Source organism: Calidris pugnax, unplaced genomic scaffold (genome assembly GCF_001431845.1).
Source record: "Calidris pugnax isolate Ruff unplaced genomic scaffold, ASM143184v1 scaffold41, whole genome shotgun sequence".
Lineage (NCBI taxonomy): Eukaryota > Metazoa > Chordata > Aves > Charadriiformes > Scolopacidae > Calidris > Calidris pugnax.
The window spans coordinates 5860362-5886196 of NW_015094509.1; the positions used below are offsets into that span (position 1 = coordinate 5860362).

Below are 25835 nucleotides of genomic sequence, written 5' to 3' on the forward strand. Positions count from 1 at the left end.
AAGCCATTCCCTCTCGTTCTGTCACTAATTACCTGTGAGAAGAGACCAGCACCAACCTCTCTACAGTGTCCTTTCATGAAGTTGTAGAGAGTGATGAGGTCTCCCCTCAGCCTCCTCTTCCTCAAACTAAACAGTCCCAACTCCCTCAGCCGCTCCTCATACGATTTGTTTTCCAGCCCCCTCACCAGCTTCGTTGCCCTCCTCTGCACTCGCTCCAGCACCTCCAGATCTCTCTTGTATTGAGGTGCCCAAAACTGGACACAATACTCGAGGTGTGGCCTCCCCAGTGCTGAGTACAGGGGCACAATCACCTCCCTGCTTCTGCTGGTCACACTATTTTTGATACAAGCACGGTGAGGGTGGTCAAACACCCGACTGCAGCTTGCACATGGAGGGCTGTGGAGTCTCCAACCTTGGAGGCAATCAAACCCCCAGTCGGGCAGAGCCCTGGGCGACCGAGCTCCGGGTAGCCCTGCTTGAGCAGGGAGCGGGACCAGGCCACCTCCGGGGGACCCGCCGCTGGGCCTGGCGAGGCGATCCCGAGGCAGGTGTGCCGGGGCTGGCGGCGCGGCCTGTGCGGGGAGGCCTGTGCGGCGGTTGGGCGCGGGGGGCCGCGGCGGGCCCGGGCGGCCTCTCCTTCCCCCGCCCCGGATACCCCTGCCTGCCCCCCCGCCGCCACCACCAGGCCGGGGTTCCCCTCCTCGCCTTCCCCGGGGGGAAGGAGGAAGCGGCGCATCCTCCTGAGGGGAGCGAGGCGCGGCGCTGCCCGCGCCCCCCCCTCTCCGCCCAGGGCGCACGGCGGGGCGGGACGGAGGAAGCGGCGGCCTCCCCTCCCTTCATCTCCTCCCTCCCGGTGCTGGCGGCGGCTCCTCCTCCCGTGTGTGACCCGTTGCCGCATGTGAGCAAAGGAGGAGGGACGGCGCCGGGGCCCCAGTGTGGCGGCGGCGACAGGAGGAGGAGGAGCGGGAGCTGCGGAGCGGCGTGTCCTCCCCCCCCGGGCCCGGAGCCTCATCACCGGCCCTGCCGGCCGCCCCCCATGCCCGTGTGGTGCTGCCGCTGCGCCTTGGCCGGCCACTTCAGGTGAGGCGGCGGGGAAGGAAGGGTGGCGGCTCAGGGCCGGTGAGGGGCTCCGGGGGATGAGGCGGGGAGCGCGGCCGCTGCTGCGGCCTCCGCGGGGCTGCCGGGTGGTGGCGGTCCCCGGTGAGGGAAGGGGGATGGAGGTGGCGGCCCCCGGGGAGGGAAGGGAGATGGAGGTGGCGGCCCCCGGTGAAGGGGGATGGAGGTGGAGGTCCACGGTGAGGGAAGGGGGATGGAGGTGGCGGCCCCGGAATGCTCCTCGGTGACCTTGGGCAGCGCCGAGGCGCTCCCCGGGGCTGGGGGGAAGCGGCGGCTGATGATGATGATGCTGGGTTTGGCGGCGGCGACCCCGGTCCTGAGGGGGGACATCGCTCTCCGCCGTCACTTGACACAGACACACGGGCACCCCCCCACCCCCCAACCCCTCAGCGATCCGACAGTGTTCAGTTTGATCGGTTTGAGATCTAAAATTCCTTTTATATAACGGGTTTTCTGTTACCCGCCCACTCTAGTCAGTTCTTCCTTTTTTTTTTTCTTTTTTTTTTTTTTTTTTCTTCTAAAACTATGTAGGGAATTCTAGGATCTTTCAAAGCCGCTACCTGAAAAAGGCACCTCTTATTTTAATAACTTGCAGCGAATCAAGACTGTTATCGTGAAAAAAAAAATACTATTTTCTTTTACGAAGTGGTCAAAAGCGTTTATGTGTGCGCTGAGTTTCTTCTCTTCGTGGGTTTTCCCCATCAATTAAAAAATAACTGAAAAACAAAAAAAAAAAGGAAATAAATAAAAAGATGTAGGTGTTTAGCCGACTGTAATTTTTGGGGTCGTTTGGTGTGACCAGCAGAAGGTAAACTCAGCCCCGGCTTTGGAACCGACTCATCTCTGTGCCCACTTCCATCTCTGCAGGACTAGAGTCATCGATATTTTTTCCCAAATCCCCACCCCCTGCAGAGCTGTTCGCTGTGAGTTTTGTCAAGATGAAAACTTCCGCTGCTTGGTTGGTGGCTTTTTGGTGATGTTTGGGAGGAGGGAAAGATGGTGGCCCCCTAACTTAAGGTCTTGCCGAGTTGTGGAATGATGCTCTTGCAAAGGAGGAAGGTGCTCCTCACAACAACGGTCCTTCATGGGTTTCTTATGCAAAATAGCTGCGAAACTGCATGTTGTATGCGGGCGTTTCTGTGCAAAATTAGATGCTGCTGTGCTGAAGCAGTTGGATAGTTTGTGATATGTTATCTAAGCTGCACCAAAGCCACGTTTTTAGTGCTAAAGATTCTTTTGTAGACTACGGCACCGTGTGTGTAGCCCATAAAAGAGGTTTTGAAATGTTTCTTTTGGTTTTTTATCTTCCATCTAGCCCAGTAAGTGTATTAAAACCACGGTGAAACAGACGTGCTCCCTTTAAGCCTCTCTTTTGCAAAGAGTAGGGTGGTATTGCCTTAGTTAACTCTGAGCAAAGGCTGGAAAATAATATAGTCTGCCTGTGCCTATCTAAAAGCGGAGGTGAAAAAAGCAGTATGATAATTAGATATCTTCTCTCTGCCTCCTGTTCATCTACGTGATGCATCTTCCAAGATCACAGAGGGCTGGTGTGCAGCTGTAATCAAACAGTAAGGACGTCATTTGCAAACTTTTTTTTTTTGTTGTTGTCGTAGTACAGGAAACACAGACATTGAATACTTGCTTTCTGAAATAGATACAACCTCAGAATAGCTCCCCACCCTTTTTAACAAGGAAATAAGCATCACAGAGATGTAGTACACTATGTGCCAGGGCTCTTATTACTGTACAGCTCTGTCTCTAGTTTGCTTCAGACTTGCCCATCGAGGAAGGGCTTTTGAAATCCGTAGCAGAACCCTCAGTCCTGGTGGGAGTTGAGGTGGTGTGGAGCGTACGTGGCTTCTTGAAGGCTGTGGGAATTGGATCCTGCCTCGTGCTTTTGGTTCTGTTTAGAAAATAATTCCTGAAATACTAGAATGCAGAATCTTAGGAAATAAATAACCTCATAAGTAAAACTGTGTTTGTAAAGAGAAGAATGTTTAGGTTGAGGTGGTTGAGTCACCGTCCCTGGCTGTGTTTAAGGGCCGTTTAGATGCAGTGCTGAGGGACATGGTGTAGGGGAGGACTTTGTAGAGTAGGGGAGATGGTTGGACTCGATGATCCCAAGGGTCTCTTCCAACCTCAATGATTCTATGATTCTAGGTTGATTAGGGTATTATTAATTAAAAAGTTGTTACATCTTTATTTTGAAGGGTTAATAAAATAACTGCCAATAACAGACTATTTTTAATGTGCCTCTGCCTTTCTAGCCAAACTGATAGTGCGTGCTTCTTCAATGACCTGGAAAAGCTTCAGAAAGTGCTCCTAAATAATTAAACAGCAAACAATATCAAATAAGCCTTCATAGTCTAGATGGTGAAGAGTTATGAGATGCACCTAAGTTAGATGTTGCAGGGAAGAAGGGAGACATCCAGGAGAATGCCTGGGGGTGAAAGCAGTCTGCTGCGCAGTAGCGGACCTGGCCGTGTGGTAATTCCTGTTACGAAAAGTTTTCTTTTAACACTGCTAAAACAGGCTGTTTCTGGGGCGTACAGGGATCTTTTCTCTGCCTTCAACCAGCCCGACTTCTACCCAAAGAGAGGTTTCTTGAGGGGAAAGTCCACCGTGCTGCTCAGCAGGTAGGAAGGGATGCGAACGGCTGCTGTGCCGTCGCTGCTCCTTCAGCCTTTGGCTGGCCTTAATGTTGTTAATTGGCTGGCAGCGTGTGTGTCTCGCCTGTTTTGATAAGGATAATGAGGAACGAGTTCTGCTGTGCGGGGGATCAAAATAATGCTTGTTGGTTATACTTCAGCTTTGTATGAACCGAAATTAGAAATCTGCATCTCTGCAGAGCCATCTGTGCCTTTTTGTTATCCTTCTGTACGCTTTCTAGAAGATGGACTTTAAAAAAAAATAATAAAATCTTCTGTTAGAAAAGCTGTGCCAAAGAGTAAAATTTTATAGATTGGATGGAGTATATCAGTTTTAGTGGTGGTTTTTTGCCAATTCCATAGCTCTTAAAATAAAGCAGCAAAAGAAGCTTTATTTTTGAAGAGACTGTTCTGACAACATTTCAACTGTTTCATTTTAGTTTTCTCTCATCTGTCCTTCTTCATTAGAAGTTACAGCAGCCCTGAAACTGAAGGACAGCTTTTGAATTCCTTCGTCCAGTATTTTGGTGACAGCCTTGGGAGGAAGATTAAAAGAATGCCTTTAATAGAAGAAACTGTTCTGCCTGGGGACTCCCTCCTTACTCTGCCTGTAGTAATAATAGGTGAGTTTTTTCGCTTTTTTAAGAGTCTGTGTCACTGGTGTTGCCTTTATAGACCTGCTGTGTGAAGTCATTCATCGCTAACTAACTAATGCTTAGCATCCTTACAGTGAGGAAGTTTATTAGAGTAATGCAGTTGGTATGATTAACAACAGTACCATAAAATGATGCTAAGGGACTTGCTAGTTGAGTATATTGGAATTCAAATCGTGCTTTGACAAAACGAGACGCGTTACTTGGCAGCAGATACCTGAGCCTTCAAAGAAGAACTGGTTTGCTTCTGGTGTTGATCGTGTAGGGTGGTATGTCTTCTTCAGGTTGCATGGAGGTTGTCCATGTCCACAATAGAAATGTGTGGGGTCGGATGTGACAGTGAAAAGCATTATGTCAGGTGTGTGCTGTATGTTGGTTGGGGGCTAAACTCTCTCAGTAATTGCCTTTTTCTTTGTTGCATCCATCACTAATGGCTGAATATTGTGCCATCTTTTCCAGAATGAGTCCAAGTCAATTCAACCTGTTTAAAACAATAAATTGTAGTCTTAGTTAAATAGTTAAAGGCTTGTACTTGTAAAATCTTGCTGGATGGCAGTATAGCAGGGGGAGCAGGCTCCTTAACACACACAGCTTAATTGAGAGTGCCAGGATGATTTGTATGGGGCCAAGGTTTCTCAGCACCAGCTGGTCACCAGCTCCTTACCGCCATGACTTGATGAGGGGATAAAGAAAAGATCTGGAGTAAAGGAGGTTTGCAATAATCTAGTCCAAAGCTGTTGGGACTACAACAAACCAACAGCTTTAACTGTATACCTGCAGACAAGCAAAAATTAGGGTGAATGATGTTTCCACAGAATGTATCCACAGCTTGGGAAGCCCGGTGTTTGTGCAGGGCCTGTTCTCAAAGCTCTCTCCACCACAGCTTAAAATAGCCCTCGTGTAAGAGACTTACGTGGTCGTGACAGACATGAATCACTCGCTGAGTTCTGCATCGTAGTTGGAGAGCAACAGTTCCCTGGCGTTTTGTCAACCTTAGGATAGGTTCGCCATATGGTTAATGACTCAAGTTTTCACTGTTTAGTTTTGCAAATATACATTATGCAAATACCTGTGCTCAATACTTATTTTGCCTAGAGCGCCCTTCGTGCGCTGACACCAAACACAGCTGCCTTGACTAGGTCTCCTTGGAAAAAAAAACACAAACGTTGCCTAAATGCTTTTTCACAGATACATTTGAGACACTTAAGAAGTTATCTTCTCTATTGGCAGGCTGTTAGCACTAATTCATTGGCTGTCTGAAGAGCCTTAAAGGGATCTAAAATGATTTAACTGCATAGTAGAAGAATGCAAAAACAGTTTTCATCCCTCTCCATGTATACACACACATATGCACGTGCTCACTAGTGGTTTAATCTTTACCATGCAATTCCTGTATAGCTGGAGTTAAAGGTTTAGCTTCCTAGTGCTGCCATCATCTTATTGCACTGTTTTGTTAATCAGAAAGCAAAAGACGGCACATGTGTAAGCAGGTAACTTCAAGATGGAGCAATAACTTGTATTCCCCTTTCTTTAACTTGCACCATCCCCTTTTCCCCCCGTGCGATGCCCAATTTAAGATTTAATTCTAGGTTTGTTCTATTGTACTGCAGTTCTGCATAAAGTACTAAGCTACTGTGGTAATATTAAGTAACTTTTGTGCTAGACCTATCTTCAAGAAATGGGAAAGAAGTGGATACATTCCATTTGAATGAGTTGGGATTGAAGAATTTCATGCTGGGGCTCTGAGTCTAGAGGATGTTTCTATGCTGAACACTTTCAGCTTCTGCACTAGTTTTGATCATTACTGTACAAGCACAATGTTTTAAATTTTCATCCAAATAACGAGACTGTTATGATGTTTGAAGTTGATTATTTGCTTTAAATTTAGACACATCATGTCAGGAGGATTGTATGGTAGTTTACTGTGGATCAGGAGAAGCTTCTGCTGCTGCTGAAACAAAATATTAACTGCTCCTTAAACGAACAGGGCCATGGGATTTGGGGGTATATTGATTGTATATCTAAAGTTTGTGTAGTAATAATATCTCTGAGTTGTGATCAGAGCAGTTATTGGAGGCATTGTGTGTAAATAAAGGGCAATATCCTCAGGTATAAATTTCTCATTTCAAAAAGTTTGTTGTTTTAGGTTCCCCCCACCCCCGCCAAGAATTTTCTGAGAAAATCATAGCAAGTCTAATTGCAGACCTTGCAGCTGAACCTTCATCTTGGGCGTTCTTGAGATCGTGTCCACAAGGGAATAATTTCTTTCCCTTGGCCTCAGTCTGCTCAAAGAAGAAGAACTGGGTTTTGGATCAGTTCTCCGGGTGGTCCCAGGGGAGTGGCTGAGGAGCTCAGTAATTCACCTTAACATAAGCCCATCCTTGGTAATTTCCTTCATCCTTCCCAGCCTTTGTTTCGGCAACTTTTGTTACCCATTTGGTTCTTTTTAGTCTTAAGCAGTAGGAATAATCTTTAGCATGGCATCTTGGGATATGGCATGCATTTTTCTCTTTCCATGGTGGACTAGCTTCCTTTATGCTTCCCTTACGCTCTTTATGGTCTTTTTTGTAAATGGCAAAAGTCCAAAAAGTCGAAAAAAAAAAAAGTCCAAAAGAATCAAAGTGGGGTGGGAGGTGATATAGGCAGGATCACCAATATTTAAACCTTTTATTACAGACTTTGGATTTAGCTGTCTTGAAGATCCCTACGATGGCAATCCGTGGCATTTCTAGGCAGTCTTATTCCAGTGCTTTAAGGTGCTGAGGAAAAGGAGATCTGCTGCATAAAGAGAGTGGGAATGAACAAGGTCTCAGCAAACTCTGATGGGGGGATTTGGGCACTGGGAAAGCAGAAAAGGGAGAAGAGACAGGCTTTAGAGAAGTGGGATTTTTAACAGGTGATGGAAATAGTGTCTGCAAAGGTGATGGGTACCAGGAAACGATGGGTGGCTTCTTGAGATCAAGAGTTGAACCGGCAGGAAGAGCTAACATCCTAACAATGAGTGCTATGTGAAAACATGAATAAATTAGTAACTTTAGCCCAGAATTTGAATAGCATGTGGTAAATACCATGTGTGCTGCTCTAGATGGAAAACAAAGACAAAATACTGAATAGTGCCTCATTAGGAGAACACTGTGCTTTTCATTCAGTTAATGAGGAAGAGGAACTATGGAAATAACAGTACATAGTCACATGTTTAAATTCTGTATCATACTTTTGGATTTGAGCTTTCCCTAGCGTTTAGTATCTGACTTTGCAACGTGAACATTACTTCTGTATTTGCATGTTACAAATATGATCCACTGCTTTGTTTAATGCTAGTCAAATAAATAGAAATAATTTTCTTATGGTAACATTTTGGTCCCATCCATTTCACTCCTTTAATAATATTTTGAAAATAAGTTACTCTCTTAAAATTGCGGTGATGAACATATATGAATTATAAAATGCTACAAAAAGTATATAGAAAGATGTTTGAATTTGCGTTGTTGCTGAATGGTGAATGTGGTCTTATGAGTTTCCTGGGTTTTACTACTAATCTACTGCATCTGTCTTTGCTCAGCTTTTATATTGCTGTTGTGTTGTGGCTGTGGCTTCTCATCTGATTTGCAGTCTTCAGCTTTCAGCCTGTCTCTTTCTTCCTTTTATTTTATGGGCAGACCTGAAGAGCGTGTGCTTGGGATTTGTCGTTCTCTTCTGTGTTTTACAGTGCACAGTCCAAATGGGACCACAAAATTCTAAGATGGCAATAATATTCAGATATCACTCTGATGGCAGGCAGACCAGATCTTATCCATTGGACTGTTTTCACACAAGAATAGTGAATTTGACATGCTAAATTACAAAACTCCTTGATGTGCATTTTACTTTGTGGTGTAAACAGCCATACATAACATTTCTTGTTATCAGAAAAAAAAATTGCTCAGTTGTTTTTTGGGTTTTTTTTGGAGGAAGTTGCTGTGGTAGGCTTTATTTTACTGTGAAGTTTATAAGCTGCTTTGAATCAGGACAGTATTGGGTTATACTACTTTAGTATGATTTTATTGCTGCTTATTTAGTGACTTAACAAACTTGAGATTATTGACGTTTTTACTGAAGCAGTAACTTCTTATTTTAATAGGAAATGGACCTTCGGGAATTTGTCTGTCTTACCTGCTCTCTGGCTACAGGCCATATTTATCTCCTGAAGCGATACACCCCAACCCCATCCTACATACCAAATTAGAAGAAGCTCGACATCTGTCCATTGTTGATCAGGTAAGCTTGGGTTGCCATCTTGGCTAGATCTTTTCCTACTGCAAGCTGGATGATGAAATGATCCTGTTTAAAATGCTTTTGCAACTAACATGGCCTCAAGTTACGCCAGGGGAGGCTTAGATTGGATATTAGGAAACATTTCTTCACGGAAAGGGTTATCCAGCATTGGCATGGGCTGCCCAGGGAGGTGGTTGAGGCACCATCCCTGGAGGTGTTCAAAAGACGGGTTGACGTGGTCCTCAGGAATATGGTTTAGTGTTGTGGTTTTATTTGTTTGGTTTTTTTTATTGCTTATTTCTTACTTATTTTTTTTTTTGGTCAGAGTTAGGTTGATGGTTGGACTAGATGATCTTTAAGGTCCCTTCCAACCTAGACAATTCTAACATAAATAGTGCCATAGACAAGAAAAGGCTTAATATTCTCACCCCACAAAGAATTAGAGGTCACAGTAAAGCTCAGTAACTGTGTGGCTATACACCTTCTGCAGTGGCTTGTAACAAATTACATGTAGGGCACTTCAGATGAAAAGCAGGGCATTTTAAGAACTGCTTATCCAAAAAAACCTTGCAGATTGCATTGTGAAAAACCAGCCTACTTTCCTAACCCTATTTCTAATGCATTAAGAAGTTATTTTGTTTTTCTGTTAATTTAAATAGAATCAACTCATGACTGTTAGGTCCAATCCTCGGGCGTGTGGTGGTTTTGTGGTTCTTAAGGGCTTTTTGTTTGTGTTATTTTTTTGGTTTTACAATCTGCCCTTTGTTGTGTTTTTACTACTTGCCAAGAGTGTCTAAAGCACCACTTGGTCAGTGAGTAGCTGATGTGGGACTTCCAGCTTTCAGGTCCTAGGATGTTTGGGCACTACCATCAAAGAACAAATGCTGCTAACGTTCTTCAAGTTAAAAACTTCCTGAGTAGTACAATTCTCATTAAGACTTCTTTTTTACTAACCTTAGGGACATACATCCTCTCTCTAAACGTTTTTCTTTTCTGAATAGTGTGCATCCTTCAGTGTTTGTGTTGTGCTCACAATTGCTCTTGTGCTGTATTTGTTACCCTGGTACACATCCAATTTTTCTGTCTGATTCATTAGTTAAATCTTCTCCATTATTTTTTTTCCCCCCCACTTACCCATCTGTTTGCCATGTTATTGTTTTCTACTCCCCTCACCCTACTCCTGATGGATTACTCATAATGCTATCGACTAACTGATTGCCTCTGTGACTAATTTGTTTGGAATACAAAAAATGCATATGTGTTTGTAATGAGGAAGTAGGTGTTGTTTGGCTTTGGCTTTTGTTTTGGGTGGGGTTTTTTTCTTTTGTTTGTTTGTTTTGGTGCTTAGCTGTTTGCATGTAATTTTAACCTTAAGTCTCAAGGTTTATTTTTTTGGGGGTAAGAGTAAACTGCCCAAGCTTTTGGCTACAGGTGTTTCACAGACTTCATCCTCCCCTGACCCCCTCAGATTTTCCCAGTTTAGGAAACTAAACTGTCCTGTCTCTGTCAGTAAAAATTGGCCTTATGGCCAATTCTTTCTTCAAAATCTATTTTTTTCTTCACATATTTGTGATTGCCTTGTGAATTTTTTAGAACCTGACTGGTTAATAGATGCTGAAATGTGAACATTTTATAAAATTCTAGAAATTGTTCTCAACTGCTTTGTAAAATAAGCTTAGTTTTAATTATTTTTTTTAAATAATACTTGTAATACCTCCATTACGTCAAAATATAATAAAGTTAGTGTTGCAACTACTTAAGAGCTGTCAAAGGAGCTTTTTCTACTTGATCTTTAAAACTTAATGATTTTAGATTCAGATTTTGCTTTATTAAAATGGAGCTCCTAGAAATACTAGCAATTCTTTGTTAAAAACAGTGTCTGCTATCTATAAATATAAATGTTCTTAAGTTGCTTGTATCTCTGACTGTTTGTCCCTATATTTCTTTTTCTACAATGAATTTCAGCCACTGACCTGCTCTGGTATCACTGTGTTATTAATGTATAATTTTTAAATGAGTGAAATGTATTACTCAGAGTTATAGAGGAACTGAATCATGGCAGTTATTTCTGGGACGTGTTTTGATCAAATGTCTACCTTTAAATGCTTCTACTTAAAATGCAACGTGAACTAATTGTGCTTTCTGTTGCAATTCAACTTCTGTACATCAGAATAGCATGAAGAACAGTACAAGTTACATGAACTTACAGCTTTCTTTCCTACTTCAGGATCTGGAGTACCTGTCTGAAGGCCTCGAAGGACGCTCTTCAAACCCAGTTGCGGTGCTTTTTGATACCTTGCTTCATCCCGACGCTGACTTTGGGTATGACTACCCACCAGTTTTGCACTGGAAGCTGGAACAACATCATTATATTCCCCATATAGTGCTTGGTAAAGGACCACCTGGTGGGGCTTGGCATGTGAGTAAAAATTTCGTTATCGCTTGCAGGGTAATTTGATAATTTTGTAATTTGGAGTTTTTCTTCCTACCTAAGGCTGTTTTAGATAGCAATGGCAATTGCAGTTTCAGCTGCTCAGTTACCAAAGCCAACATTTGTTGGGTAGATGAGAAAGGAAGGAAGAAGTTGCCCTTCCTTTAGGGAGTTGTGACCATGACTGCTGTCTTACGTGGGTTTTTATTAGTTTAAATTTAATGAATTGTAACGAAGACTATTTTCTATGACTTTTTTCTGTTGTCTGTGTTGTTTCCAGGTGCTTTTATACTAAATCTAAAATCTAAATTTGTTCATATGCTGTTGGTTTCACTTTTTTTTTTTCTTCTTGTTTTGTATTTTAAACAACTTGCTTTTTGTTTCCTTTTTGTTTGTTGCCTCTTCATCTTCTCCTTTATTAGATCAGGCAGTTGCCTGTTAAAATCACATCTAACTGTAACGTGAATCTAGTTCATCGGCGCTTGGTGTAACGTCCTGGTGTGAGGTGATGTTCTGGTATTTTATTGCTCTGAGTACAACGAGAAGAATTTCACTGCCTTTTAGGTGAATAGATCCATTTGAAATATATCTGGTCATGCATCTTTTTTTTTTGTTTTTTTCCTCCACAGTCCATGGAAGGCTCTATGCTAACCATCAGTTTTGGAGACTGGATGGAGTTGCCTGGGCTCACCTTTAAGGAGTGGGCAGCCAGCAAACGCAGGTAAAGACACTGCATCATGGATCTGGGAAACCTGGTTGCTCTAAGAATCCAGATAACATTAAGAACTGGAAAACATTCAGACTTCGTTGTTCAGGGGAGGGCTTCTTCTTGTTTTGTTTATTAAATTGCCTGATGGCACTGGAAATTATTCTGCTGGGTGTACTCTGTGAAAGAAAAAGGACAATGGGCAGCCAGAGTAGCTGAGTGCATGGAAAGCCTACGTGTGTGTGTGTGTGTGTTAGTGGCATTTCACAAGGAAGCACTGTTACTGTAAGCAGTTTTGGTCAGAGTTGAGGGGAAGATTGAGGGAGGAATTTAAAATCTACAGAAGGATTGAAGTTCCTCTTTCAGCGTGGATGCAACTGAAGTGGCTGTGCACACCAGCGTGCTTGTAATCCAGAAGTTGGATATTTCAGTATTTGCTTTTACAGGCAAAGCTGCAGCATCTGACATGTTACTATCTATGAATTTTAATTTTAAGAGCATAACTCAGTATTTCCAAATGTTATTTTCTAGTAGTTTCTTGAAAAAAACTTATACAAGATAGTAATGTTTCTTCTCTAAGCTCACTGTTTTTGCTTCAGTTACACAATTAGTTCATAAAGATCTGTCAGCAGATGAACATAGGAACACTCTACAGAAGCTTTTTTAAAAAAAATCTAATTTTCCTGACTTCGCTCTAGCAAAATCAAAGGAAGTTGTTCTTCTACCACATAGGGCAAAAGAAGAAGTAGATTTCCTTGGGCATATGTCTTTAAGGGCAGACTGTTACTCATTTCAGGACACTTGTAGTGAAGAAACCATACCTTTGTTCTTTAATCGCATTCTTAGATAAGCGCAGTAATCTTGCCTCCTTATTAACTGAAATCCCATAAGCTGCTTATTATCTGAAGCTAATTTGTTTATATTACAGTTTTCAACAATACTAAAAACAGAAATGCTGACCTGCCATGCTACAATTAAACAAACATATTTAAAAGTATTGATAATGAAAACTTACAGTCGTGTAAAATAGTTTCCGAAGAGTCATTGTCACAGGTGTCACACTGTCACGTTATCCTCTTCAATAAATGGCTCATCAGGATTTTCAGCAGAGTAACCTGAACATTTCAAAGTACATATGCTATTATCCAATTTCTTACAAAAATTCTTTTAAGCTTAATTCAGTGGCAATCCTCATGTTCACTACTGTTTCTTTTGCCTTCTTCCTAGAGCCTACTTCTGAAGAAGTAGCAAAATTCATGCACCTGTTCAAAATAATTACATTTTCAGCTCCTTTTTTTATAAATGAGAATGCAATAACCATCCTAAAGCATAGATGTAATTCCAGGATTAGAGTGCAAAAATGCTTTTTATTGGACATCATAATCCTGTTGACATAGTTTCATTAAGGTTCTGTGTCACACTTGGCTTTCTTCATTCCTGTGGTGTGGAGCTACTTAATTTGATACTGAACTTCCCTGTATCCGGGGGATACAGGTCTTTTGTGAAGTATAGTAAAGAATACTTCAGTCAAGTAAGATATTGAACCTAGAGTTTCAAAATCAGCCCTTAACAATTAATATGATGTTTAATTAATTATATCCTAAGCAAGTGTATTCTCCCTGAGTACAAGTTTAGCCTGTTGTATTGCTGACAGCCACGATGCTAAACTGGCTTTGTGAAACACTTCCTACTGTGATGCTGCAGAGTTTGCCTCATTTGCTTAATTTGTTGATCACTATAGCCCTTTGCATTGTGAAGATTTACAACTATTTATAAAGTTACCTTGTCTTTGTATATCAGGAATCAAGAGAGCAGATTGAATGCATGATTGAATTTAGAGCAGATTCAGTGCTCTTAACTGTGACTGTCGTACGTGATGTTCAAATTGCCCCAAGGTCTAACTGGAGCCCTTCCATTTTCTTTCAGAAATATAAAGAGTGATCGAGTAATGCCAGAGGAAATAGCTCGGTATTATAAACACTACGTTAAAGTCATGGGCCTCCAGAAGAATTTCAGAGACAACGTTTACATAACGTCAGTGTCCAGGCTTTACCGAGGAAAGGAGGATGAAGATGGGAGTGAAATAGATGAAGGTATTTCAACGCAGCGTTTGGAAATGGAAGATGGACAGAAATCACTGATTAAGAGAAACTGGGAAGTCAGAGGTTACCAGCGAGCGACAGACGGGTCTCATGTCCCCTTCTGCCTCTTTGCTGAGAACGTGGCTCTGGCCACGGGCAGCTTTGATTCTCCTGCCCGGCTGCAGGTTGAAGGAGAAGACTTTCCTTTCGTGCTCCATTCCGTGTCTGACTTTGGAGCTGCTGTCAGCAAAGGGCAGTTCCGTGGGCAGGCAGACCCCGTGTTAATTGTGGGGGCAGGACTGAGCGCGGCCGACGCGGTGCTGTGTGCCCACAACAACAACATCCCCGTCATCCACGTCTTCCGCAGGAGAGTTACCGACACCGGCCTCATTTTCCAACAGCTCCCCAAAAAGCTTTACCCCGAGTACCATAAGGTTTATCACATGATGTGTACTCAGTCCCACCCCGTGGACTCCGGTCTGCGTTCTGCTTACACCAGCTTTCCTGAACACAAGGTACTTTCCTTCAAGCCTGAAATGAAATGTGTTCTTCAGAGTGCCTCCGGACTGAAGAAAATTGTCAAGTTTTCTCTAGCCTTAGTTCTGATAGGTTCTCACCCCAATCTTTTCTTTCTGAAGGACCAAGGGCATAGCATAGGGCATCACTCTAACCAGCCCATCACGTGCAAGGGGAATCCTATAGAGATTGACCCATACACTTACGAATGCACCAAAGAAGCCAACCTCTTTGCTTTGGGTCCTCTGGTGGGAGACAACTTTGTGCGGTTTTTAAAGGGAGGCGCGCTGGGCATCGCGCGCTGCTTGGCCATAAGACAAAAGAAGAAACAGGAATTGCTGGAAGGTGGGGATGGAGGAGGTGATGGGGTACCATAAATGAGCCTTTAGAAGCTTTCCCATACAGAGTTACCAGACGTAGTCTAACAGGACACTCCCTGACAGCCAGAGTTGGTAGCAGTCCCATTTCTGTTGTGTACGAGTAACCTGCGCTTGTATCGCTTGGTAAAGGATGCTGATACTACAATATTTCACCTTTGCACAATACAAAAAACAAAAAAAATTTGATCTGCTGTTACAACTGAGACTACTTAACTGGAATGAATGACTTCCAGATAAAACAGAAAATGAGACTAACTTAACATTGACCTGCCTGTCATCTCTTGCTCAGCTGAAAGAGCAGACTTCCTCTGGCCTACCAGAGTGGCTTTACATCTTTAGTGTCAAACGTGACAAAAGATTCTTGCCATGAAATTAAAGTAACTTGTAAAAGCAGAAAGCTTGCTTACTACAATGTGATTCTTGGTCCCAGAGCAAATTGGGAGCCTTCTGCTTGAAACAAGGATTTTATTTATTTGCCATAGTAATACTTGGAATGAGCACTTAGTAAAATGGATTTTGCTACAAGAAGGATTTCTGTAAGCAAGAAGTAGTCCTCAACACTTATAAATTATCCTGTTTGATAATTGGAATAAAAGAGTAAGCATTCCCATTTAATCTTTTAACACATGATTTGACAGGGTCCATTCATGTTTTTTTCACACTCTGCCTAGAGTTGGGTGAGTGCAGAAAGACTAACAGGAGATGTTCCCCGACAGCAACATGTACATTTCTGAGAATACTCATTAACATAAACAATAAAGTACTGATGTAAGTGCTCTTATTACAGTGTCAATATAATGAATATCTAATATACTACTGAAAAATTAAGTACGTGAGCAAACTTAAGGGTTTTTTGCTTCCTGGCTCAGGAGAACTGAATGGGATCACTTGACTGACGAAGGTGGGTGATAGAGATTGTCATCTCCCATTTGACCAAGTATTGGTTACTTGTCTTTTTCTTTCTAGAGCACCACGTGACACTAAAACTATTTTAGCCTGCAGTTCTTGAAGCTTGAAAAAGGGTTATATCTCCCAGCCAACTAAAGAATAAACCAAACCCAGAACAAACATGCCATAGTTCCTCTAAATCTTAAAGCTTGATACGAAAGACAAAGACTTCACTTGTACTACCTCTGAATTGAAGTATCACTTTTCTGCTCTGTAATGTAAGACCTAGATTTCATTTGCTGGGTTGTAGAGTAGTTAAGTTTACCTAAATGAGTAGAGTAGTTAAGTTTACCTAAATGCACTCATGAGTTACTCACCATAGTGAGGGAAGCCACAGCTAGTTAGTTAAAAACTTACCTTCCGGAACTCTCAATAGACAAAAGTGCTTGGTTTTAAACTGATTTCTTACCAAACGTTTTAATTCAGGTCAAGTGCAATGGAATAGATGTTATTTAATATTAATTTGTTTGTTTGTTTGTTTGTTTGAGGCTATTTTTGTGTGTGGCTGAAAGTCACGTTAGTTTAAGGCATTATATTTGCATGATGAAAATCTCTGTATTAGAACTTGGAACAGATTTTTTCAAAAAGGAAATGAGGCTTAGACTTTGTGAAACTGCTGATGCTCTCTGGGTGCCCAGTGGTCTCCCTTCGGTAAGTTGTAGATCAGTTTATGCAAAAAATGCCTGTTTCTGGTGCCTACTGAGGGAAGGGCTTCTGGGGCTGCTGCATCTGGGGCTTTACGCATCCCAGGAAGTTCCTCTTGACTTTGGACATAGAAATTGAAAAGGCCAAGTCTGCAAGGATTAAAATGACTCCCTTTTCCATGGTAGTCCAAAGGAATTTATGAAAGGATGCTACTCTTTAGTTTAGAGCCAACTTAATAGCATAAAAATAAACAAATGAATCCATGTTTCTATTAATACCTGCATTGGCTCCGTGGTTGGATGTAACCATGAGTTGTCAATACTAGTTAAGATGCTTTTTGATACTCTTACTTGAGCTGCTTTTAATTATGCTAAATTCTAGGGCTTATTTGCTTCCTAATTGAATTGAGATGCTACAATTTGCCTTCCTTGGCAGAAGCTGTGTGTATGTAAATCTAAGCCTGTGATACCTAAGAATTGAAACCGAGACTCGGTGTTATAAGCGCTGAATACTTGATTATAGTATATTATATTATATATTATACTTGATCAACTTTATTGCAGTTGATATATTGGGAATACATCTGCTCTGTGATTCGGTGCCTTCAGTTTGGTGTCGATAGAAATGTCTGGGTACAACATATCATGGCATGTTGCTGCTTTTTCATTTGTCCTGGGGAACCTTTGAAATGCCAACAGAACAAAGGAAGCCATTTACAGTTATTTTTGCAAAAAGGGGAGAAAAAAAAAGCTTCAAGCAGCCAAACCTTTAGCCCCAGCTGCGGAAGGAGCTGTGTGTGTGTGTTGTAGTCACACATTTGTAGCAGAGGGTTTTGTCCTGTTATTAGGCAGGCACCTTTCACTGCTCTGTCGCAACACCTCAAGGTTTAACTGCCTTTTTTATTTTTGAGATAAAAAAAATAAAATAAAAAAATTGCATGAGACCGCTTAGTCAGGCAAAGAAATTTTCTCAGTGGTCATCTTTATTAAGCCAATACAAAAATACTTCTTTTAACTAAAGCTTTACTAAGAAATCATCCTGTTTCTTCTAGGTTTAAAGTTGTAGCTGGGCTTTCTCACCTTTGGGTTTCTGATTTGGAGAGAAACTTCTGTTTCTCTCCTCTGGTGTTTTGAGATAATGAAGAGATGAAAAAGTTCAAGCTTTGCCTTAGGATGGTTTTACCTAAAGCTTTCTATCATCCGTAGTGCATTTCTTGTGGATCAGATGTTGGCACTAAATAGTTGTCTTTTGGGGAAATAGTTTGTTTCCCAGATTAAAAAAAAAAAACCCAAACCCAGAAAACATTGAAATTTCCTGCATGTTATAGTTCCCAGGAGGGAGACTGCTGCTTTGAGCTCTTCTTTCAGTGAGAAAGAGAAGCTTTTAAACATCATGTATTTAAAAAGGATGCTTAAGCTTAAGCTTTATTACTAAAATACAGACAGGAAGAATATAATTTTCAACGAAAGGAATTTAATTTGGATTTATAGATGTTTATACTGTGTATTTTTAAATAGACTAGTGGGAAAACGTCTATTTTAGGGTTGGTTCTTGATGACAAATATGTCTTCTACCTAAATTCCTAGCTAAGATTAATTGTCCTAGCTAAAATTATTATTATTTTTAAGTAGTATCCAGCTGTTGAACTGGGACTAAGATTTGCCTTAGTAGATTTCTCTAAAGATCTGCTTCCTGTGTGGTTATTAATAAGTGCTTGTTAATGAAGGCACCTGACGGGGCGGTAGGAAGCAGCACAGCCTTTCTTTGGCTTTCCAGTAGATGATTGACTTCTGCTTCAAACATTTTCTAGCAAAGAGGAAGGTTTGGGTTTTACCTTGGTGAGTAAACGCAGAAATCCAGAGAGAGTGGGGACAACAACATGGGATGTTCTCCTAGGAAAAGGCCTTGCCCTGGGGCAGCAGCCTGTACCTCCAATCAGGGACACCAAAGTGTGTCCCTCCCGCTGTAGGTCCCTGGTCCTCAGCACTTAGGGAATCCTTGGGCTTTACTCTTTTATTTTCCTTCTGGCCCCTGGTTTTTTTTTTTAATGATTAATTTCCTAGTGATGGTTGCATAATGAAAAATAATGTTGTAGAGGGAGGCGGCTGTAGCTTCTTTCTCTCACAGCTCGAGACCCGTGAAAAGAAAAGCTAGAGCCAGAAAAGCAGAGTACTTACTCAAAATTAAATTAAAACCCAAACTTTGAGGCAGGCCTCCCGTCCTCCTGTGTCACCAGCTTCACTTAGTCTCCAACCCGTTGCCATCAGGCCTGTAGTGACAGGACGAGGGGCAATGGCTTCAAGCTGGAGGGGAACAGATTTAGACTGGAGATGAGGAGAGGGTTCTTCACTGTGAGGGTGGTGGAGCACTGGAACAGGTTGCCCAGGGAGGTGGTTGAGGCCCCATCCCTGGAGATATTCAAGGAGAGGCTCGACGAGGCCCTGGGCAACCTGGTCTAGTTGGGGGTGTCCCTGCTGACTGCGGGGGGGTCGGACTAGATGGCCTTTGGAGGTCCCTTCCGGCCTGGGCAATTCTATGATTCTATCATCTCTTTTTAATTGGTTATTAACTGAAGTTCCGCTGAAGCGCGACACAAAGGTGTGAAGCAGAAGCAGTTGATTGGCTCCGGAAGCTGCAGGGGTGGAGGAGAAGAAGGTGGTTGTGCCAAGAGATGGGACCTGGTTGCTCTGGTACCATGTTTTCTGAGAAAGGAAGGAAATATTTTCATGTAGGAGCGGAATTTTACGCTGTAACAGTGGTAGCTCCCAAACGTTTCTAACCAGCAAGAGGTGGCTTAGCTCAGAGGTACGTCTTACAGGCAATTTTATTTTCAATTTTATTATCATTTTTATTATCAACCACACAGCAATGAGTTCATTTTGAAGAAGTTAGGGAACAAAAAAAATGCTAAGAGGTTTATAATTAGTTTGGATAATATTTTACAACCTTACAGTAATGGGGTTCTGTCATCATTTCGGATTAGTTTTCCAGTTTAGAGCAAGATGGGAGCACGGAACCTCGACTGATAGGATTTTGGGGTATTTACTTCCCCCTTTCCCCTTACCCAACCTGAAAGAAAATCTATGCTTTGTTTGAAATAACTGTAATACCTGAAAACACTCATTTACAGATAAAGGCAGGTTTTGGTGACACTAGGGGTACAAACTTGAAGTGAGGATATTGAAGTATAAGCTGTTTTTTTATTGAAAAAGACTGTATTTTGGGGAATATGGGACAATTACGGTGTTTCAGTTAGTTTTTGAAGCTTGAATTACACAGGGACTCGTGAGGTCAAGGATGAATTTGGTGTAAGGAACAAAGATTGGGGGGAAAGTATTTATAATATAATTTAGTAATTATAGTGAAGCTAAGCACCGTTTTAAAGATGGCTTTGCCCTTCCTGACATCAGAGCATTTCAGCTCCAGCAAAGTGGTCATCAGCAGTCATCAAAATCAGGAAAAAAAAATAGACTTCATATTCTTCTCTCTTCTATCCTTCTGAAACGACTTATTCTGGAGACTAAGGTAATCTATTTTGCATTTTCCTCCCCTGGCTGTTTATTCCGAGATCCCTGGCGGTGTGTGTCAGCCTGTGCTGCCCACGGTAGGAAATGGAGCTTCATGGTCCTGGAATGAAATGAGATCCTTATGAGGAGAGGCTGAGGGAGCTGGGGTTATTCAGCCTGGAGAAGAGGAGGCTGAGGGGAGACCTTATTGCTCTCTACAACTCCCTGAAAGGAGGGTGTAGAGAGATGGGGGTCGGTCTCTTTTCTCAAGTCACAGGCGACGGGATGAGAGGAAATGGCCTCAAGTTACACCAGGGGAGGTTCAGGCTGGATATTAGGAAAAATTTTTTCACTGAAAGGGTTCTCAGGCATTGGAATGGGCTGCCCAGGGAGGTGGTTGAGGCACCATCCCTGGAGGTGTTCAAAAGACGGGTTGATGTAGTGCTGGGAGGTCTGGTTTAGTGATGATGCTCCTTGTTTATTGTGTGGGTGTCTATTTTTGTCAGTTAGGTTGACAGTTGGACAAGATGATCTTTAAGGTCCCTTCCAACCTAGAAGATTCTGTGATTCTGTGATTGCCCTCTGGAGACTGAAGCACCAGCAGAAAGAAAATGAACAGCATTTTAGGAATTCGCAAAGTATTATGGAATCCTGGCATTCTTTGTGGTTTTTAATTAGGTGTATAAAGAAAAAAATAGGTGTCCATAAATATAAAACCAGAGACAAGAGGAGCAGAGAGACTTGATGCAGTGCCAGGAGAAGGAGGCACAGCTGATATAGTTCTGAGGAGAAGGAAATGGTTGGTTTCTCATCCGTTTGGATTCTAGGACCAGGTTGTGTGTGGACACTGAGTTAGTGCTGTTCAAGAGCTGACCCTGCCACCTTAAATCTACCCGGCACGATTTGGAAAGCCCAGACTCTGCTCTTGCCCATTTCTCTGATAGCTCTGGTGTGCTGCTTGTGGAATTCCAGTTCTGAAGGAGATAAGGCTTGTATTTATCTACCTGTTTGTTTGTTCACACACACAACACACCCCTAGGACTTTCAGGGTTTGGTTTAGGACTTGGAGGTCCTATGGAAACGTCGTTTCCACGTGTGGTGCCTCAGTTTTCTGGAGTGTGCTTGGGCCATGGCCTCTTCTGCTGAGCAATGCAAACACATCCAGCTGAAAGAGATTCTCCTCCTGAGCTGCAAGCAGCTTGTGAGCAAAACCTCAGCTTTGATAAGATGATAAACCCCCTAAGGTTTGCATGCTAAGCTTGTTTCATCTTCCTGGGCGAAAACTTGACGATGGAACAAAGACTTAAAGGAGTAACATCACCTAGAACCCAGTTATTTTGGTTTGGAGAAGCAGGGAACTCTTAAATGGAAAAAAAAAACAAACTACAAACTGGGGAGAAAGAGGCATTCAGAGAGCTGTGGTGTTCAGAAAGAGGGAAAAGATGTTGGTTCGCACTCAGCACTGGTGAGGCCACACCTCGAGTGTTGTGTCCAGTTTTGGGCACCTCAATCCAAGAGAGATCTGGAGGTGCTGGAGCGAGTGCAGAGGAGGGCAACGAAGCTGGTGAGGGGGCTGGAAAACAAATCGTATGAGGAGCGGCTGAGGGAGTTGGGACTATTTAGTATGAGGAAGAGGAGGCTGAGGGGAGACCTCATCACTCTCTACAACTACTTGAAAGGACACTGTAGAGAGGTTGGTGCTGGTCTCTTCTCACAGGTAATTAGTGACAGAACAAGAGGGAATGGCTTCAAGCTCCAACAGGGGAGGTTTAGATTGAACATTAGGAAGGAATTTTTCACCGAAAGAGTGGTCGGGCATTGGAACAGGCTGCCCAGGGAGGGGGTGGAGTCACCATCCCTGGCTGTGTTTAAGGGCCGTTTAGATGCAGTGCTAAGGGACATGGTGTAGGGGAGGACTTTGTAGAGTAGGGGAGATGGTTGGACTCGATGATCCCAAGGGTCTCTTCCAACCTCAATGATTCTATGATTCTATGTCATGCTGTAGCCAATGCTTGAGAGATTCTGATGGTCCAAGCTGGGGCAGAGCACTAAAGCAAGTGGTGGGGAAAGTTGCTAGATAGATAGTTATAAAAACGCTAGCCAAAATCAAATTTTCCTGTCTTGCTGAAATGTGGGGAGGGTGGTTATCAACACATCGTAAGAGGAAGGTGAGGAGAACAGTTCAGGGTGTTGCCACGTTTGGCTTAATTTCTAAGGAGACGCCACAACCACCAGAACACAACTGGCATCTGTGAATCAGACACCAGCTGTGGCCAAACATGAAGGAGGACAGATTCAAGAAGTGGAACAGAGCAAGGACTGGTTTTAGAGAGGGGAAGGCAGGGTAAGAGTAAGGACTGAGAAATCACCTGTAGAAAATGGACTGGCCGTAGGAGAGCCAGGAGGGGGTTGGAGGTAGGTCTGTAGTGGAGACTTCAGCCACTGTCTTGGCTATGAACTGGTGTTTGATGGTCAACACGTGGAACAGAGCCTCTTGGACACAGCAGGGATGGAGGTAACGAAGGGGGCTTAGCACTCTGGAGGAAGTCAGGGGATGGAGGAAACTGAAGCTGACTGTGAAGGTTCCACCAGCCCTGCTGCAGCCCCCCCGTTCTGGGAGAAGGTGGGGACTAAGGGTAGGAAAAAAAGGGGCAGACTTAAAGATATGAAGGGACAGAACTAGAAAACAAACTGCAACAGTGAGAATATCTTGGCAGTCAAAAAAAAAAAAGGCAGTGGTTTCCCCAGCTGCTGTAGGAAAGAGGGGAAGTCAGCTGAAACTGGTGAGAGTTCAACTGAACATCACAGAATCACATGGGGTTGGGAAGGGACCTCTGGAGATCATCTAGTCCAACCCCCTGCCAAAGCAGGTCCACCCGGAGCAGGTTGCACAGGAACGTGTCCAGGTGGGTTTGGAATGTCTCCAAAGAAGGAGACTCCACCACCTCCCTGGGCAGCCAGGGAGCACGTTGGTCCTGGAGGAGTACGGCACCCACCTTCTGATTTAGTGGCGCCAGGAGCAATTCCATCTGCTTTAAACTGGGTCCAGCTAAGCTGCTGGCTGCAAGACTGTATTTTAAAAACTTTGCTAATAAAAAAATATATTTAGTCCATGTCTTGTGTGCACCTCCTTCCTGCGAGCAGCGTGAGCCGAGATAATACGTGCTAGAAAAGAGCAATTCCAACAAACCCTCAACCAACCTTTGGGTCACGCACAAAAATGCAAGAAACAAGATCTGAAGGTAAGTTTCTGCTTAGATGTTGTTGTTTTTTTTTTTTTTTTAAGTGAGGAGCACCGTTTTGTCAAAAAGGTGGGGATGCTTGCAGGCTGTGGTTTGAGGCAGATGAAAGAAACCTTAGATGTCACGCCCGAGCTACTGAACTTTTTTTTTAACCTTCTAAAGAAAAATGAAGGCCAGGCGAGTTCTCTCAGAAAACTGGTGAAATCCTGGGGCACCAGCCCCCCCCAGACTGCAAAGGGAGCCCGCAGCCAGACTCCTGAACCACAGAATACAAAGGTAATGGCTTTTGTTTATGCTCCGAGCTTTTGCTTTACCTATAAAGGCAGCGCTCCAGGCTGGGGGCAGAGTGGCTGGAGCTGCCGGGCAGAAAAGGACCTGGGGGTGTTGGTGGACACCGGCTGAACATGAGCCAGCAGTGTGCCCAGGTGGCCAAGAAGGCCACCAGCATCCTGGCCTGTGTCAGGAACAGCGTGGGGAGTAGGGCCCGAGAGGCGATCGTCCCCCTGTACTGGGCACTGGTGAGGCCTCACCTCAAGTGCTGTGTCCAGTTTCGGCCCCCTACCATAAAAAAGACATTGAGGTGCTGGAGCGGGTCCAGAGAAGGGCGACAAAGATGGTGAGGGGTCTGGAGCACAAGTCTTATGAGGAGAGGCTGAGGGAGCTGGGGTTATTCAGCCTGGAGAAGAGGAGGCTGAGGGGAGACCTTATTGCTCTCTACAACTACCTGAAAGGAGGGTGTAGAGAGGTGGGGGTCGGTCTCTTCTCCCAAGTCACAGGCGACAGGACAAGAGGAAATGGCCTCAAGTTGCGCCAGGGGAGGTTCAGGCTGGATATTAGGAAAAATTTTTTCACTGAAAGGGTTCTCAGGCATTGGAATGGGCTGCCCAGGGAGGTGGTTGAGGCACCATCCCTGGAGGTGTTCAAAAGACGGGTTGATGTAGTGCTGGGAGGTATGGTTTAGTGATGATGCTCCTTGTTTGTTGTGTGGGTGTCTATTTTTGTCAGTTAGGTTGACAGTTGGACAAGATGATCTTTAAGGTCCCTTCCAACCTAGAAGATTCTGTGATTCTGTGATTCTGTGATAAAACTGTCGTCTTTATTTCAACCCGTGAGTTTTCCCCCTTTTACCCTTCTGATTCTCCTCCCCCACCCTCCTGGGGTTACCCCTCAGCAGGGCTTTATAAAATAAAGGAAACATCAGGTGAAGTTAATGCAATAGTTCCAGAGGTAAATACGGATGTTCAGGCTCCCAGGACTTGGATCCTGTCATCACATCCTTCATCATCTACCTCCAAAATTCCAGGAACAGAAGGCCCAAACCAGTCAGCCAACAAGCATGTTTCCTCTAACGGCTGGAGCTGAAAATCATGACCAAGTTATGCTGAAATGGAAGGAGAGCTTCAGTATTATCAGTAGGATTTGTTCCAGGGCTTCGGAATTACAATTCAAGCCATGGGTAACGGGGAGAGAGAGGTTTAGCTCTTGAACCCCCTTTTTTGATGCACGTGTCACTTCACGTTGAACTAGCAAGAGGCTCAGGTTCATCACCCACAGGCCTCTCCTCAACCAGACAGCAGATGCAACCGGATGAAAAACCAAACTGCCACCTATTTCTCACCCTCAGGTTGCACCCAAAGCAGAAACACACAATGGGTCTATCTTTAGCCAAGTGCTGATTTTACTTTCCTTTTTCTGAGCGCTACTGTGGACATCTCCAGGGTGCCCTCCCCTCTTGAGGGCACCCAACTGCAGAGAAAGCTGATGGTGCAAGTGTTGAATCAGGGAAGAAAATACTCTGAACGTCCTTGACCAACTGGTCAAGAAGGTACCAAGACAGTCCTGAAGAAACATTGGTTTTTGAAGACCTATTATTTTCTGAGACCGTGCAACCATGCTAAATTCAGCTTATCTGCCAGCTTGAGACACACAGATCTCCTCACGATGCCATTCCTCAACATCTGAAACACAACAGAGTGGTTTGAAACAGCTCAGCTCATCTCACTTGCACGCTCTGAGCTCCTGCCAAAGGAAGCAGTTTTGTTAATGAGTACTTAAATTCAACTTCATCAACCAGATGATTTCAGATCCTACCATTCTGCCTCCCCAAACAGGATGCCAAGGAGCTACTTCCATCTCCACCTGCATGTGATGACGTCATACGGCTAAGTAGAAAGCCTGGAAGGCTTTTCTTACCATACTTTCAGGGAAATCCCTCAAATTCCAAACTCTCAGATCATTAAGATGAGCTCTCCTAACCTAAGAGCGGATAGCTTTTTTTTTAGCTTTCAGTGTTGATAGAGATGACAGAGTTATTTAGAAGGGCAGAGTTTTACACAGTGATTGCACAAACTAAAGGAGAGAAAGAAGTGGGTCAAATCATTAAAAATGCCAAATTGGGGTGCCAGTAGCTCTTTAAGACTTTCTCTGGCTTGGAAGTAGCTTTTAACAAATGGACATTCAAACAATTGGAGTTAAAGCTGCAAATGAAAAGATGTTTGAGCAAGAGAAAAAAGCTGGTTTTTTTCAGCTCCAAGACTTTCTGTAACAGTAACAACAGCAGTTGCTCCACATCATGAACCACAAAGAAGGCCATCGTGACTGGGTACCAGCTCCAGTTCAGCCTCTCTCAACAGACTCCCAATTCTTAAGACATCATCCAGGAGAACATGCAAAAGGTGGCCACTTCACTTCCTTTTCTCCCTTTCAGAG

The 25835-nt window shown here is 43.5% G+C and overlaps 1 protein-coding gene across 1 annotated transcript; it reads left to right on the plus strand.

The window, feature by feature from the left end:
* Positions 1 to 872: 872 nt before the first annotated feature.
* Positions 873 to 15566, plus strand: OSGIN2 (oxidative stress induced growth inhibitor family member 2). Its single transcript, XM_014965652.1, has 6 exons — positions 873 to 1080; positions 4233 to 4387; positions 8538 to 8674; positions 10899 to 11090; positions 11732 to 11823; positions 13735 to 15566. The coding sequence occupies exons 1-6, from the start codon at positions 1037 to 1039 to the stop codon at positions 14780 to 14782; spliced, it is 1668 nt and encodes a 555-aa protein (XP_014821138.1). The 5' UTR covers positions 873 to 1036; the 3' UTR covers positions 14783 to 15566.
* The last annotated feature ends 10269 nt before the right edge of the window (positions 15567 to 25835 follow it).